Genomic DNA, 17,050 nt, shown 5'->3' with positions numbered 1-17,050 from the left:
TTGGTTTTTTGGAACTGAAAAGTACTGAAATTTCCTAGTGTTGAGGTTTGCTAAGCACTAGGAGGGGTCAAAGGGAAGGTCTCAAAAAATAACTCTCAAGTAATATTTACTGGGTGTCCATGGGTATTAAGGAGACCAAGCTAAGTCTCCCAGGAACAGGTCAGATACACTTCTGACAAGAAAAGTGGGTGGTCTTCATCTGCATCACCGTTGGGGTGCTTCCTGCATCAAAGTATCAGCAAAAATAAAATCTCGCCAGAAGAACCCAAAACAGGAAGAGAAGGGAGCATGGGAAATTTAACTAGGGAAAAAACCCACTGCCACTGAGTCAATTCCAACTCATAGCGACCTTATAGGACAGAGTAACCCATAGGGATTTCACGGAGCAGCTGGTGGATTTGAACTGCCGATCTTCTGGTTAGCAGCCAAGTTCTTAACCACTTCAATTATTTAAATAGCTGCTAAATATTTTATCTGGTAACAGCAAAGATCAAGATGACCAAACATTTCAAGGTGAACGAAGCCACTTTAACCAAAAGCACTCCCTGCATACTCCAGGGTGCTATTAGTCTGTAGCACAGACAAGACTTTTTGATGGGACTTTTCATTAAAAACCCATCTGTACAATCCACTTTTCAACAGCTCCTATATGGTACTTCTATGGCGTGCATAAGCACTTTATAAAAACTGCCGTTTCACCAAGACCAAAAGTATAACGAACATATTAATTTGATAATCACTTAGGAATTTCTCACAACTACAAATCAAATGTTAATTTTTTCATATTTTTAACTTCTTGGAAAATACAAGCACAATGACTAAATAACTTCAGGCAAATCCCATATCCACACCAATGCTTACAGTTGTAGAGAACAATACTTACTCTTATGTTTGGGCTGCAACAATTTTCTGCCCAGATACAAAACAACGAGCATGACCACCATGTAGTTAATGATTGAGCCAACACGAGAGGGGTAGGCAATGACGAAAAGGCCAAACACATCAAAGAAGACCATGTTTCCATGTTTATACTTGGAGGAAGAAGCCAGCATATCAGATGTAGCTAGATATTTAAGAACTGCTAAAATATTATCACCTGTTAGTAAAGAAAAGGCAGAGAACAACATTGAATAAATTGTCTGAACATAATTTACACATATAACTACTTAAGCCAGACGTAAATCATCCAGTATTTGAGTAAAGAAATAGCTAGAAAGAATGTGAACAGAAATAGCTTTCTGGCATTCCACCACTCTCTGCTACTTCTCTTCCTAAATGTCTTCAGTAAGGTCCATGTCCACTACTCCATTTCCTCTCCATTTATAAGCTCAGCCAACTATAATCTGGCCTTTGTCCTTCTCCCTCTACTAGAATTAGTCTCTATGATCAATTTTACTGTCCCCGTTGATAAACTCAATGGCTGTTTCCCAGTCCCCATTCATTTAATATTTATATAGTTACCGTATCAGGCACTGTTCTAGACACCAGAAATTCAGCAGTGAACCAAGAGACCAAGACTCCTGATGAAGTTCACCGATACCACACCAGTTATTATAAGGGTGCTGAGTTAATAGAGAGAGGTAGAGAATGCCATGGAACCTATCACTGGGGACTGATGGAGTCTGAGAAGTCAGGAAGCATCCCTGAGTAAGGAAGTGATAATTATAGCTGAAGGATAAATTGGAGCTAGCCACGCCAGGACATGGTCCGGACTGAGAGAACTGTGTGGACAGAGGCCCTTGCGGGGGAGAGTTCCAAGAATAGAAAAGTCCTGAATGAGAGAGTCCTCAGCAATGAAGCTGGAGAGGCAGGCAGAGCAACGCCAGGCAGAACCTGGTACACCAACGGTCTGTGGTGAATGCCTGTTGCATCGAGCAATGAATGAATGTGTCTGAATTGTAACACAGGAGCATGAAGCCTTGGCTGATCTGCTTATCTGCCTGCTTCCCAGCCCACCCTTGACTTTATCTTCCTCTGCTTTCTAAGACAACACACTGTCTTACCCGTGGATTTCCTTCATGGGCATCTCCATCTACTTCCAAATGTGCTTTCCCCACAGTTCAGTCCTTAGCTCTCTAACCTTTCCTTTGCTCTGGCAAAACCGATTCCCATTCTCCACACCCAAACCCAGTTCTACAGTAGGTCTAATCCCATATCTACAATCACCCAGGAAGCACATTCACCTGCTTGCTTCACAGACCGTGTGTCCACCAGAGCGCACGGTCTCCACTCTGTCCACAACTGCTCTGGACGCGGGGTGCCTCCCCACTTCCCCACCACGGTCACTGGCCCTTATACTTTGCCAGTGTCACTACCACCATCTGACTTATGCCTTCTACTCAATGACAGGTCTTACTGAATTTACAGCCAAAACGTGTCTAACCTGTCATCGCTCCCCTTTGTTTCCGCCTTCTGTCATCACCAGTCCAGTACACATTATCCCCACTTACGTTACAGTTGAAACATTCAGAACTGCCCTGACTCCTAGCTCACCCCCACCATCCACACCACACCGCTGCACCAGACAAATAGTATTTAAGCCATCTTACCTAGAGTTCACTCACACACTCAGGCCTTGGGTGAGTCCTGTTTCCAGTAGCACCTGACTTAAAGCCCTCTACAATCGTCTCTGCCCACACTCTACCTCACGTCCCTCTACTTCTGAAAACCTAACTACTGTTCCAGCCTTGCCGTCTATCCACCAACCCCCACGCACACCTACTCAAGCTGTGCTCTTGCATGGCACACGTCTACCGATTCCTGAAGGTTCAGCATCAGATTCACCTCCTCTGACTACTCCAGCTCTCTCTGGAGAGCACCTTTAACTCCCTTGCCCTATGACCTCCTCTGGCACCTGTCCAATAACCGCCTTGCGTGCCCTTACCACCCAGCCATGGGTCAATGTAACTGCTTTCTTCTACACCTGGGGAAGCTGTGCAAATGTGTGCAGGTGCCACCTCCAATTTATAGTCTTCACTTTGGCTGTATTGTCATTGCTCAGCAAGCCTACCATAACTCTGGGTCAACTCCCTTCCCCACTGCTCGCAACAGGTAGTCCTAGGTTCTTAACTAGTACAGCAGATTGCAAGGCTAAAACTCAGTCCTCGTTCCCAACTCCAAAGCCCTAGCTCATTCACACCCCACACTGCCTAACAGGTTTATAGACCATCCCTCATGCCTCGTCTTACCATGTAACAAAAGTCTAAATGAGAGTACCAACCTGCTCGCTGAATGGAATCTATAGGAATTCTGTCTGCAGTGTCATACTTGGTGTGATAAATGTATCCATTCTCAATAAAAGCTAAGTCTATTCCTAAGACATAAGAGAAAAAAAACAAAGTTATTTTGCTTTAAAGATCAACCTCGCTTTAGGCCTGTTAATTTAATCTGTTAAATTCCTAAAAGGTAGGATGTCAAGTTAGTGGCATGACTGTTGTCACATTTATGAGTGATGGCTGAACTCTCTTCGAAACTCTTACAGAACCCACCACTGCAGCACACAATTCAATAACAACGAAGCTGGTACGTACTCCACGCCACACAGCAAGGGCTGGGAATGCAGAGTTCTGGTGCTCATCAGAAGTTTGCCATCTACATCTTTGCCAGGCACGAGCCAAGTTTTAACTTCAAATAAAGCTGGACAAGTTGCTGAGGGAGTTGGCAGAGCAAGATTTAACAATAAAATTCAAAGACCCCTGAAAGATCCATGACCACCTTTTGGGCGTGAAGTGCCGAACAGTTCTCCACTGCTCTCTGGTCATACTGTGGGTCAAGACGGCATGTTCTAGAGAGGCAAGTGGTTAATCAGTGTGGAGTCTACACAACAAGGAAAACATTAGGAGCACTGTTCAGTCACAATGCACAGCTCGCAGAATTTTCTCTCAAAAAACGCTGTTTACTCCCAACTTTCAAAAGGTAAAATTTGATTTTTATAAATCAGTGTCACAATAGCCCATAAAACCATTGACAACACACCTGGAATGTTTCCAAAGTCCCTGTAGATACGGAAGTCCGTGTCTGAAGGAATGATTCCACTCTGAAACACCTCCTGAGCCACCACAGAAGCAAAGGGGTGTTTGGCTGCTGAAACATAAGCTTGGACCAACCAAGGATTTTCAGGACCTGAAGCGAAACATGACAACACAAAACAAGGCTAATCTGGTAAATCTCACATGCTCCTTTTTAAAACACCTAAAATAGTTAACAGCAGCAAATTTCAAAGGACTGAAACGATAAAAAGTATATTCTCTGACCACAGTGGAATTAAACTAGAAATCAGTAACAAAAAGATAACAAGATAATTCCTAAATGGTTGAAAATTAAGTAACAGACTCCTCAATAAACAAAGTGTCAAAGAAGAAACCACAAGGAAAATTAGAAGATGTTTTGAACTGAGCGATAATAAAAATAGGACATATGAAAAATTCTGAGACGCAGCTAAAACTGTGCTTGGAAAGACATTAAATACGTCTATTAGAAAAAATATTTTGGGTATTAGAAAAAACTGTGCGCTGAAAAGCAATGATTTAAGCCACCAGTTCTCAAAAGTGTGGTTCCCTGAGCAAAGCAGCAGCAGTAGCAGCATCACCTGGGAACTTGTTAAAATGTGATTTCTCAGGTCCCACCCCAGACCTTCTGAATCAGGAAATCTGGGACTTGGGCTCAGCAAAATGGTCTAATAAGCTCTCCAGGTGATTCTGATACTTGCTCTAGTTTGAGAACCACTAATCCAGGCATCCGTCTCAAAAAGTTAAAGAAAAAAAAAAAACAAGTAAACCCAAGAATATGCTGTTGTTGTTTTGTGTCATCGAGTTGATTCCGACTCACAGCGACCCTATATGACAGACTGTAATCTTTACAGGAGCAGATTGCCATGTCTTTTTTCCCACAGATTCACTAGGTAGATTCGAACTGCTGACCTTTCAGCTAGCAGCCAAGCTCTTAACCACTGCGCCACCAGCATGCCCCTCAAAATATAGAAGAGACAATAATAAAAAAGTCAATAAAACAAAAAATAAGCATACATTAAAGAAAAGACAATAACAAAAGTTGGTTCTTCAAAAAGCACAATAAATTAATAAATCCCTTGGTCTGACAGAGACTAGAGGAACTGCGAAGACCGTGGCCCTGAGACACCCTCCTGAACTGGAACAGAAGCCATTCCCGGAGACCACCTTCAGCCTTCAACACTTACATGAAAACGCAAAAGGCTAAACCATAGACAGGCCCTTAAAGTAAACAGTAACGCCAGAGACAAACACGTTCCTTAGAACAATCCAGTATATGAGATCAAAAGGGCAACATTTGCCCAAAAGCAAAGATGAGAAGGCAGGAAGGGGTAGTAATTCAAGACAGAAGGAAATGGGGAACCTAGGACAGAAATGGGGGAGCCCCAGCACATTGTGGAGAAGGAAACTTATGTCATGGATCACTTCATGCACAAGCTATCAAAGGGGAAACTAATTTGCTCTGTGAACATTTACCTAATGCACGATAAAAAATTTTCTAAAAAACTTTATTTTTATTGTACTTTAGATGAAGGTTTACAGAACTAGTTTCTCGTTAAACAGTACACATACTGTTTTATGACATTGGTTAACCACTCCACAACATGTCGACACACTCCCTTCTCGACGCTGGGTTCCCTTTTACCAGCTTTCCTGTCCCCTCTTGCCTTCTAGTCCTTGCCCCTGGGCTGGTGTGTCCCTTTAGCTTGTTTTGTTTTATGGGTCTGTTTGCTCTTTGGCTGAAGGGTGAACCTCAGGAGTGACTTCATTACTGAGTTATAAGGGTGTCTGGGGACCATACTCTCTGTCAGACCAGGAAGTCTGGTCTTTTTTTGTGAGTTAGAATTTTGTTCTACATTTTCCTCCAGCTCTGTCTAGGACCCTCTATTGTGATCCCTGTTGGAGCAGTTGGTGGAAGCAGCCAGGCACCATCTAGTTATACTGGACTCAGTCTGGTGAAGGCTGCGGTAGGTGGGGTCTCTTAGTCCTCTGGACTAATCTTTCCCTTGTATCTTCAGTTTTCTTCATTTTCCTTTGCTCCTGAAGGGGTGAGGCCAGTGTTGTATTTTAGACGGCCACTCACAGGCTTTTCAGACCACAGATGCTACTCACCAAAGTAGACTGTAGAACATTTTCTTTATAAACTATGCTACGCCAATTGAGCTAGATGTTCCCTGAGACCATGGTCCCCATAGCCCTCAGCCCAGAAATCTGGTCCCTCAGGGAGGAGTTTGGATGTGTCTGTGGAGCTTCCAAGACGTTGACTTGTCCAAGTTGTGCTGGCTTCCCCAGTATTGTGTACCGTCTTACCCTTCGCCAAAGTTATCACGTATCTATCTAGAAGAACATTCTTAAGTGAAAAAAAAAATTAACAAATCCCTAGGCAGGCGCAGAAGGAGCCCTGGCAGTGTGAACCCACCCAGTGGCTCTGTAGGATAAAGACCTGGTGATCTGCTTCCTTAAGGATTACAGTCAAGAAAGCCTTACAGGGCAGTTCTACTCTGTTATACAGGGTTGCTATGAGTCAGAAATTGACTCAATAGCACACAACAACAGTAAAAGAATAACCAAGAAAAAAAATTAAAAGTATAAATGACCAATATCAGAAATGAAAAAGGAACATCACTGCAGATACCAGACACTAAAAAGATACTAACTTCCTACTAATAATATTTGAAAATGGAGTAGAAAATCACTGAAAAACACAACTAACTAAAACTGACACAAGAAGACACAGAATATGTTAACACTCCTATATCAACTAAAGAAAATTCCAGGGCAAGTGGCGTCATCAGAATCTTTCCAAATATGTAAGGAAAAAAAAAAAAATACCGATCTTATACAAACTCTCCTAGAGAGAATGAAAGGAATACTTCTGAATATATTTTATGAGGTCAGGAAAACCTTGGTACTAAATCTGACAGACTTTACAAAGAAAGGAAAATTACAAACCAATCTTTCTCATAAAATTATCCTTAACAAAATATTAGCAAACTGAATCCAGCAAAATATATACAAAAAAGATTATACTTTCCAACCAAGTTCAGCTTATTCCAGGAATACAAGATTGGTTTAATATTTGAAAATCGATCCACGTAAATCACATCAAGTTACCAAAATACAGGGGGAAAAAGCCAACTGATAATCTCAATAGAATCATCTTAATAGATAAAGAAAACATATTTGAGAAAAGTCAGCCATTCATGATTTTAAAACTCTTAGCAAAGAGAAACACAAAGGAATTTCCATAAACTAATAAAGGAATTTCTCTAAAAAAAAAAAAAATTAAATACACATACACACACACACATAAAGATTAGAAAGAAAAAATAAAAGTGATATTTCACAGAGATGACACGAGTATGAACACAGAAAATTCTAAAGGATCTACAGGTAAATTATTGGAATTAACAAGCAGGTTTAGCAAAGCTACTGGCTGTAAGGTCAGTTTTATATAAATATTATGTATAAAAAACTTAGCAACATAAAAAAAAATCAAGTACTTAAAAATGTATTTAAATTAATATGTGCCAGACCTCCTCCCAGAAAACTGCAAAGCACTGCTAAGAGAAATTAAAAATGACTTTAAAAAAATGAAGGGATATACCACATTCATGGTTCGGAAAACTCAATACTGTAAAGATATCAGTTCTCCTCAAACCGATCTATAGATTCAATGCGGTATCGATCTAAATTGCAGCAAGTTGTGTGTGTGTACATATAGAAGTTGACGAGCTGATTCTAAAATCTGTACGAAAATGCAAAGAGCCAAAAACAGCAAAGACAATCTTGAACAACAAAGCGAGAGGGCAATCATATATCAAGAATTATTATAAAGCTTGAAGTAATTAAAATACTGTGATATTGATACAAGGTTGGAAAAATAGACCAATGGAAGAGAACACAGAAGACAGAAATACACTCATCCATATGCGAGCACCTGATTTATGAGTAAGGTGCTATTCTTATGCAGTAGGGAACTGATGCTTTCTTAAATATAAGGGGCTGGATCAATTAGATATTCACGTGGAAGATAGTTAACCTTAATTCCCATCTCATACCACACAGAGAAATCAATTCCAAAAGGACTGTAGACCTAAATATAAAAGGTTAAATAAATAATACTCTAAAAGGTAACATAGGGGAATACCATTATAACCTCGGAGTAAGCAAAGATTTCTTACAAAACACAAAAACCATTAATCACAAATGCAAAGATTAAGAAACTGACCTCTGCTAAGTTAAGAATTTCTGTTCATAAAAAGATCTCATTCAGACTGAAGAGGCAAACAGAATGAAGGATAGTATTTGCAATCTAAGGACTAATATCCAGAACAAAGAATTACAAATCAATAAAACAAGACAACATAACAAATAAAACAAGAAAAAGACCTGAACAAGCACTTCACAAGAGGATATTCAAACAGCCAATAAGCATATGATAAGGTGCTTCACATCACTGGCCAGCGGAGAAATGAAGATTAAAACAACAACGAGATGCTTCTACACACCCATCAGAATCATACACCTGAAAACAAGAACCAGGTGTTGATGAGGATGTGGAGTGAAAAGTACTCTCAGGTACTGCTAGTGGGGATCTAAATTGGTACAATCACTTAAGAAAATGTCTGGTCAACAGCCTCATTTGCATGCGAAAATCGGGTAACGAAAAAGGAAGACAGAAGAACTGATGTATTCAAACCGTGGTGCTGGCAAAGAATATTGAATATACTATGGACTACCAGAAAAACAAGTCATTCTTAGAAGAAATACAACTAGAATGTTCCTTAAAAGTGAGGACGGCAAGACTTTGACTCTCTTACTGGGGACACATCATCAAGAAAGATCAATCACTAGAAAAAGACATTACGTTTGGTAAAGCAGAGGGCCAATGAAGATGAGGAAAACCCTCAATGATATGGATTGACACAACAGTTGCAATAAGGGACTCAAACATAACCAGGCGATGTTTCATTCTATTATACATAAGGGTGCCATGAGTTAGAGCTGACTCGATAGCAGCTAACAACCACCACCAAAGCAGAACACAGGTATATCCTAACGTGCACCAATTCCATCGAGAACTGCACTGAACCCGGGAACCGAGACATACACAGCATGTTCACAGCAGCACCATTTGTAAGAGCCAAAATCTGTAAACAACCTAACACCACCAGCAGAATAAACTGTTCTACAAAGAAATATTATTCATATATATGTGGCATGCATTGATGAGTTTGCACGCATGTGCACGTACATGTTTGTGTGTGCTGCACATATAATCACATATAATAATGCACATGGGGGGCACAGTTATGTATGCTTCCCAGACACAACCAAACACCTCACAGGATTGGTTTACTGGGTTTGAAGGTTTCAGATTATAGTCTTGTGGGACAACCTGGTCAACTGGAACAACACTGTTCATAAAGCTTATGTTCTATATCCTAGTTTGGTAAGTAGCATCTGGGGTCTTAAAAGCTTACGAGTGGCCGTCTAAGATACAACTATCAGTCTCTACTGATCTTGAGCAAAAGAGAAAGAAGGAAACCAAAGACTCAAAGAAGAAATTAGTCTACAGGACTAACTGCCTACACAAACCATGGCTTCACACATCCTGAGAGCAGAACTAGACGGTGCCTCGCTACCCGTACAGACCTTTCTGACCAGGGACACAACAGACTGTCCCAGATAGAATGGTAAAAGATTATAGAACAAAACTCAAATTCTTACAAAAAGGCCAGATTTACTAGACTGCTGGAGACTAGAGGAACCCCTGAGATTACTGTCCTGAAATAGCCTTTTCTTTGAACTGAAACCACTCCCAGAGCTCACTTTTCAGCTAAACAACAGACTGGTTCATAAAATAAACAATACCACTCGGGAGTACTGTGTGCCTTTAAAATTATATAGAAATATTTTCACTTTACGATCTTTTTTCTGTCTTCATCTAAATCCTACAATGCTTCCAGTTTCTGGTGCGTCCATTTCGCCTTAAAGAGTGGGCTCCCCGTTTCTTAATGCCAAGGGTAAGGGCACATGTGATGTCAAGCAGAGGTAAATTTCAGTGCCAAAAATGTAGAGTCAGAGTTTCCAGGAAGTCTGGTAAACAGAGACCTATCTTAGTCAAACACAGCATCATTCGCACTGTTCTACTTCCTTCTGCCTTTCATTGGTGGCATCAACAGCCAAAGAGACAAAAAAGGAGGAACTAGAGAAGGAGACTGAGAAAGGCTGTTACGGAAACCAAGATGAAACCTGGGAGCTGACCACTGAATTACAGCAGTTTTGGTGGAGTGGGAGGCTAAAACTCAATAGAACTGGTTCAAAAATGGAAGAAGGAACTGAAGACTGTGGCTATAGATCACTCTTGAGGAATTATACAGTAGGCAGAAATACAGAAATAAGGCAGTAGCCGAGGAGGGTAGGAGAAGAGGTCAAAAGTGGTTTTCTTAATATGAAAGAAAAAGATGTTTGTGTGCTGATGGAAATGATCTTGTAGAGAGGGAAAAATTAATGACGGGAGAGAGAAAAATCATTTTAAATCACCACTTTATAGCTAGTCTGACTTATGGACCTTGAAGTTGTTTTTAATTTTTTATTCTATAGAAGTGCCAATGTACGTTTTTGCTGTATATATTCTCAACAACAAAAATAAAATAAATTATTTAAAAGAAAGAAAAGCCAAGATGAGTATACCGTACTTAGATCTACATATTTACATATAACTATTTCTGCCGGGTAAGTTTCTATAAGTGGGCTGAAAGGGCTGCACATTTTAAAAAATGATCGACATCGCCAAACTGTCCTCCAAAAATATGTTGATTCACATTTCTACAAACAGAGGAGAAAGCCTGATTCTCTATACTCATAAGCATCAGATATTATCATTCTACTGACCTTTCGGCAATCTAATATAAAAAAAATCTTACCGTTATTTGAATTTACGTGTCATCTAAAATAAAATATAATTGTCTAGCTTGGCAGTTTCTGAAAGAGTTCAACATAGAGTTACCATATGACTCAGCAATTCCGTTCCTAGGGATCTACCCAAAAGAATTGAAAATACATATCTACACAAAGACACACATGAATGTTCACAGCAGCATTAATTCCAAATAGTCTAAGAGGAGGAACAATCCAATGTCCATCACTCAGTAAATGGACAAAGGAAATATTGCTATGTCCATAAAACGGAATGTTATTTGGCAATAAAGAGGAATGAAGTACCGATACGTGTTATAATATGGGTGAACTGCGAAAACACTATACCACGTGAAATAAACCAGGCACAAAGACCACATGTTATATGGCTCTCTTTATCTGAAATGCCCAGAGTAGGCAAATCTGTAGGGGCAGAAAGTAGACAGGTGGCTGTGTGGGGCTGCGGGACTAGGAGGAAATGGGGAATGACTGCTAGTAGGTAATGAAAAGGTTCTAAGTTGACTGTGGTGCGGGCTGCACAATTCCATGACATACGAAGCACCACTGAGTTCTACACTCAAATGAGTGAATTGCAGGGTATGTTAATTAGATCTCAATAAAGAAGTTATTAAAAAACCGAAAGAAAAAGTATGTCTTCTCAACCAGGTCGTAAAATAGTGGGTACAGTATTATCCCATTTTTGCAAAAAACCTACACATAGATGGTCATTATGAGTCAGAGTTGACCTGACAGCACAAGTGTACACATACACACAAAATAGATTACTACCTACACACGGTAGAAATCCCAGAAGGGGCTAGCTTAAACTGAACACTGGTTTGCTCAGGGTAATAGGGTCACAGGGGCACTGATATTTCACAAGAGAAAAAAATCATTCCGTCATCTCTTTGCTATGGGCTTTCCTGCTTTCAAGGTTGGTAGTGTCTGAATTTTTACTAGAAACATAATACTGGTTTAATCCACTTAGATTTTACAAGAATGGATTTTATAACACCATCAAAATTATTAAATCAAGCCTTCCTAACTCTTGATATAAATCACCAGTCTGATAAAGCATGTCATTCTTTCATGCACTCTGGCTGTCTTAAAAATGAGGTAGCAATGATTATTCAGGTCACCAAAAACTCCCCAAATGAACATCTCTCTCGGAAGTGACCACAGAGCACTAGAAAGTACAAACTGTTTTAACTGAAAAGCTTCCAGGATGAGACAAGTGCTACTATGCAGAAAAAAAGAGGCCCTGTTAAGAAGGCAGAGGACAGAGAGGCCTGGCACACGCTCTCCAGCAGAACTCAAATCCAGGGGGGCCTTACCCCCTTTCGTCATTTCACGGAAGGAACACTAACTAGCTTTGTGAAAGCCATTCCCACAAGACAGCGCGTCTTTCGTAGGCAGAGCCATCTGGAAGTGAGAGAGATAACAGGGAAAATACTGGAACGCCAGAAAGAGCCGGAAAGCCTTCTAGATGCAGTTTAGCCATAAGAATAGCTGCAAAAAACTAGAAGGATGAAATCTTATAAAAACTCAGAGAAAAGGGGGCAATATTCTCCCCGAATCTTTTGCAGGGTGCCCTTCCAGAGAAAAAATAATTTTGAAATACGGGGATTTTATTTTAGAAAGTGTAAAACATTTAAATTGTATGTATGCTGCTAACCAGTCATAAGTCTGTTTTTGCTTTATTACCAAAGTGGTCATATGCACTGCAAAAATTTAAACAGTAAACTCTGAAGAGTGTAAGTAAAGCAGTAATGGCAATTCTGGCCTTCTCGAATTCATGAAACAACGGAGGATTCAAACTGGTTCTGTACATGAGCCTCACCCTCCACTCCAGTCACACGCACCCAGTTCTAGCAGTGAACACACCCCAACCAGCAGTGGCCATTATTAACAGTTTTACGGCCTTCCACAGAAAGCAATTATTTCTAAAATGTATGCAACTTTAGAATCTGTTATCTACATTTACTGAAAAGACTTGACACAGGCATTGGGCCAGTCAGAACTAGCTAAAGTCAGTACTCAATGAGAGTATACAAATAAAGGAACCAGCTTGGGTCTCAAAGTGCCTAACCTTAGGTCAGTGTGTTTTAACCTCTCTGGACTATGTACAGAAAAATATACTAACATACATGCAAAAAAACACTCAGGAAGGGTTTAGAATAAACCATAACGTTGGTTTTTCTCTGGGTGGTAGGAGTAGGGTGCTGTGACAGTAAAGAACTACCATGGATATGAAGACACTTAACATACAATACACTCTGGCAGGGGAAACAGACATATTTGCCTGCTTACACACAGCCCTGAGACTTTCACGATTGGAAGGAAAAATGCAGTGTCCTCTTTGCTTACAGAATGCTCTCTCGCTGCTTTTTCATCTGGTGGCTGTTATATGTGTTCCCCCTATCCTGATGGACTTCCAAGAAAGAGATAGAAATTTACCATCTCCTACAGATACCAGACACCAGGAGCTCATTCTCATTAGTTAGGATGAAGAGTGGCAGCAGAAAGGTTTGAGAGCCAAAAAGAAAGGAGAGCCTTGCTGCTCCTGACCTTGAGGTTCTCAGGGTTGGCTGAGTTAAAAAAAAAAAACACACCCATTTTGAACGATGAAAGTTTAAGGTAAGTAGGATGGAGAATATTAAGGCCTGGCCATCTGCTTCTGTAAAGACTACAGCCAAGAAAACCCTATGGGGCAGTTCTTCGCTGTTACAGGGGGTCGCCATGAATCAGAATTGAATCAATGGCAACTTTTTTTTTTAATGGGTTTACCAAACCCATGGCCATTGAGTCGATTCTGACTCATAGCGACCCTGTAAGGACTGAGTGGAATTGCCCCACAGGGCTTCCAAGAAGCACCTGGTGGACTCAAGCTGCAGACCTTTTGGTTAGCAGCCATTTAATGGGTTTAGGTTATAAAAATACTTAGCACTTGGCATAGCTTCATAACTTAAGCAATACCACGTCTGCAAAGGGTGCCAAAAAGAGTTCCCCCATCACCTTCCTCACTTCCCCCAGCCCATCTCACCTCCCAGCACACTTTACATTTTTACTGCTAGTAAATGCTACATCTCTGGCTAAAACGCATTACCCAAATTTGTAACAGAGAAGGAAAGTGGCATGGAACTTCCAGTATGAGGTGGTTAGTACGCCCTGACTGAACAAACCTATAAGCTTCGAATTCTGTTAAGGAAGATGACAATTAAATTGATACATATCAGTTTAATCATGCTATTCTTAGGAAGGAGTCCCTGGGTGATACAAACAATTAATGCACTCAACTGATAACCAAAAGGTTGGAGGTTCAAGTTCACCCAGAGGTGCCTTGGAAGAAAGGCCTGGTGATCTACTTCTGAAAAATCAGCCACTGAAAACCCTAGGGAGCACGGTTCTACGCTGACACACACTGGGTTGTCATGAGTCAGAATCAACCTGAGGGCTGGTTATCCTTAGAAAAGTTTAACCATAGAAATTTAAAAATATTTCTCTGGCTGATTAAACATTACCAGACTTTTCTGACATTTAAATACATTCAATGATAAATTAAAAGGTGGTCAATTTTCTCATTTTAATTTGTCCAAGAACTGTCATTTAAAATCATTTATATCACACTAGCCCGTAAGGAGTAACAGACAGCTCATCACCCACATGTCAGTCTGGGCAGTGGTTAAGAACAAAACTCTCTGAACCTGGACTGCCTACGTTCAAATCCTGTTGTGCCATCTGTCAAGTGTGAGACCTCAGGCAAGTTACAATCTCTCTTGCCTCAGTTTCCTCATGCGTAAAATGGGGGCAAGAGTAGTATTTATCCCTCATGTTAAATAAGCTCTAAACGAGGGTCAGATGCTATTAATGCTATTAATAATTATTATTATTATTAATGTTATTACTTTGCTGAAATTTCTTAACGAAGACAAGCTAAAACTATTTAAAGCTTTAAAAAGAATGCTCATTTCATTAGGAGGGTTACTTCAGTTCAAAAATGTTCCACTTTTATAAAAACAAGAACTGCATTACAATACACAATGCGAAGCCTTGCATACCTGTTTGGAACACCAGCTCTTTTCCTCCTACACCTGCTGCCTCCAGGTTAATAAATGCACGAATCAAGCTGGCCCAGGGGTGCTGAGTAATGAAACCATGGCTGGCCTAATTGAGAAGGACAGAAAACACATACAGGTGAAACCGTCTTTATCGGTATTTTAAGGACTGATTGGCTCTCTTGATGTGGCGGTGAATATGGAAACAAAATAATCATTTTTTTCAAAGGCAGCATCTAAAGAGATCTTCTGTCTGTTTCTACACGCACAAGGGCTATGTGCAGTGTGTTGGTGGAAAGTCACACGGGCGGTGCCAAACAACATCCTTGGCGTGACGCTGTGCGAAAGAAAGGGCAAGGCAGGAGAAGAGAAACAGAGGATTTGTACGGTCAGGCATTCAAGCTGGATGCTTGCCTCAAAGCGTCTCAAACTCCAGCTTTAAAAAAAGCCTGATGAGTAATTATGTCATCAAAAAGCCATTTTAGGACTCAAGCACTGCCAAGACCATCCATTCTGAGTTGAGATTTTAAAATATCAAACATGCCTATGTAAGCAGCTATGGTGCTTTTAAAGTACCACCGCGTACAATATGTCTTTTGTATATCACTTTAGGATGCTACGCAAATGACTAATCAAAATATATACGTGTGAGCTGTTATTATGATTCTATCATTATTATTGAAGTCTAGTATTTAAACCAGTAAAATCTCACTTGCAAGATATTTTCCTCAGCACCATTAAAGAGAAAGATGATGGCGTGATGGAAGGCTTCTGAGGATGTTGACAAGACACGGAGGACTTCCAGCATCACTGAACAGCTAACTGCATCATCACTGGCACCTTCAAATTAGAAAAACAGATTTCTTCTCAGATTTCAAAGCCTTTACAGTGTAAGCCATGACGGTCAGGAATGGCGTCTTCTGCATGACCACATCGGGTGGCAGCTACATCCACCAGGAGTAAGCTCTGTGAGGGCAGAGCTCTTTGTCTGCTGAGGTACTCTTGGTGCCCAGCACCACGCCTGGCTGACGGTAGTCACTCAGTTAATATCTGTGCAGTAGATCAACCAGGTGGCACCTCAAATAGTATTGAAAACTGGCAATCTCAACAACCCAAAACAATGTGCTCCTGGTCCTGATTCTACATTCTCTGTAATTTTCTCACTTCTGGTGTCCACAGCTTCCTACTGCTGCCACCTCCTCGTTTCCCCCGTTTACCTACCAACATCATAAAAGCTGCAGATCGTTCTCTATCTACAGAGGGGTCAGTCTGGACGGCGTAGTGTTTAAGGTTTCTCTGAGATCACGCAATTAGAAACTACAAAGAAAATACCTGCTCTAATAAGACAGGGAAGGGGAAAAAGGCCTGAGTGGTATCACTGCTCCCAGCACTGATAAAGTAGAGGATTTAGGTGCATCACCTCACCTTTCCTTGATTCAGGAGCTTCACATATTAAAGGTGATTTTAAAGATGACTTCAGTGCCCTGATTTTTAAAGGCACTGTAAGAAATATCTAAAGGAAATGACAGGATATTTGATGATATTAAAGAATTACTGTTAGTTTTTTTAGGTGTGGTAAATGAGTGGTAACATGAGCACATCAATAAAGAGTCCTTTGAGCTATACAGGCTGAACTACTTATAGCGGAACAGATATAGCTGAGCTCTGCTTCAAATCAAGGGATGGAGGGGGTGGAAGTCGAGAAGAAACAAGATTAGATGCTGGCTGGTAACTACTGAAGCTGAGTGATAGGTATGTTAAAAAAAAAAAAAAAAAAAAACCAAACCTGCTGCCACAGAATTGATTCCAACTCATAGTGATCCTACAGGACAGAGCAGAACTGCCCCATAGGCTTTCCAAGGCTGTAATCTTTATGGGAGCAGACCGTCACGTCTTTCACCTGCAGAGCAGCTGGTGGGTTCAAACTGCCAACCTTTCAGTCAGCAGCCAAGTGCTTAACCACTGTGCCACCAGGGCTCCTGGACAGATACATTAGGATTCACTCAACAATCCTCTCTGCTTTTGTATATATTTAACATTTTCCATAATAAGAAGCTTAGAGTA

At 40.7% G+C, this 17,050-nt stretch overlaps 1 protein-coding gene across 3 annotated transcripts in view; it reads right to left on the bottom strand.

The window, feature by feature from the left end:
- ERMP1 (endoplasmic reticulum metallopeptidase 1) overlaps positions 1-17,050 on the bottom strand; it is a 55,871-nt gene that overhangs the window by 33,749 nt on the left and 5,072 nt on the right. For all 3 annotated transcript variants that reach the window (XM_010587954.2, XM_064290535.1, XM_023545283.2), the window contains exons 3-7: positions 15,699-15,826; positions 14,990-15,095; positions 3,976-4,122; positions 3,221-3,313; positions 884-1,096 (exon numbers count right to left, since the gene is read on the bottom strand). In XM_010587954.2, the coding sequence (XP_010586256.2) occupies positions 884-1,096; positions 3,221-3,313; positions 3,976-4,122; positions 14,990-15,095; positions 15,699-15,826 (687 nt within the window). The remainder of the gene's footprint in view (positions 1-883; positions 1,097-3,220; positions 3,314-3,975; positions 4,123-14,989; positions 15,096-15,698; positions 15,827-17,050) is intronic.

Source organism: Loxodonta africana, chromosome 9, assembly GCF_030014295.1.
Source record: "Loxodonta africana isolate mLoxAfr1 chromosome 9, mLoxAfr1.hap2, whole genome shotgun sequence".
NCBI classification, from domain to species: domain Eukaryota; kingdom Metazoa; phylum Chordata; class Mammalia; order Proboscidea; family Elephantidae; genus Loxodonta; species Loxodonta africana.
The sequence above is the reverse complement of the archived record's forward strand: the minus strand, read 5'-3'. Positions and strand labels throughout refer to the sequence as shown.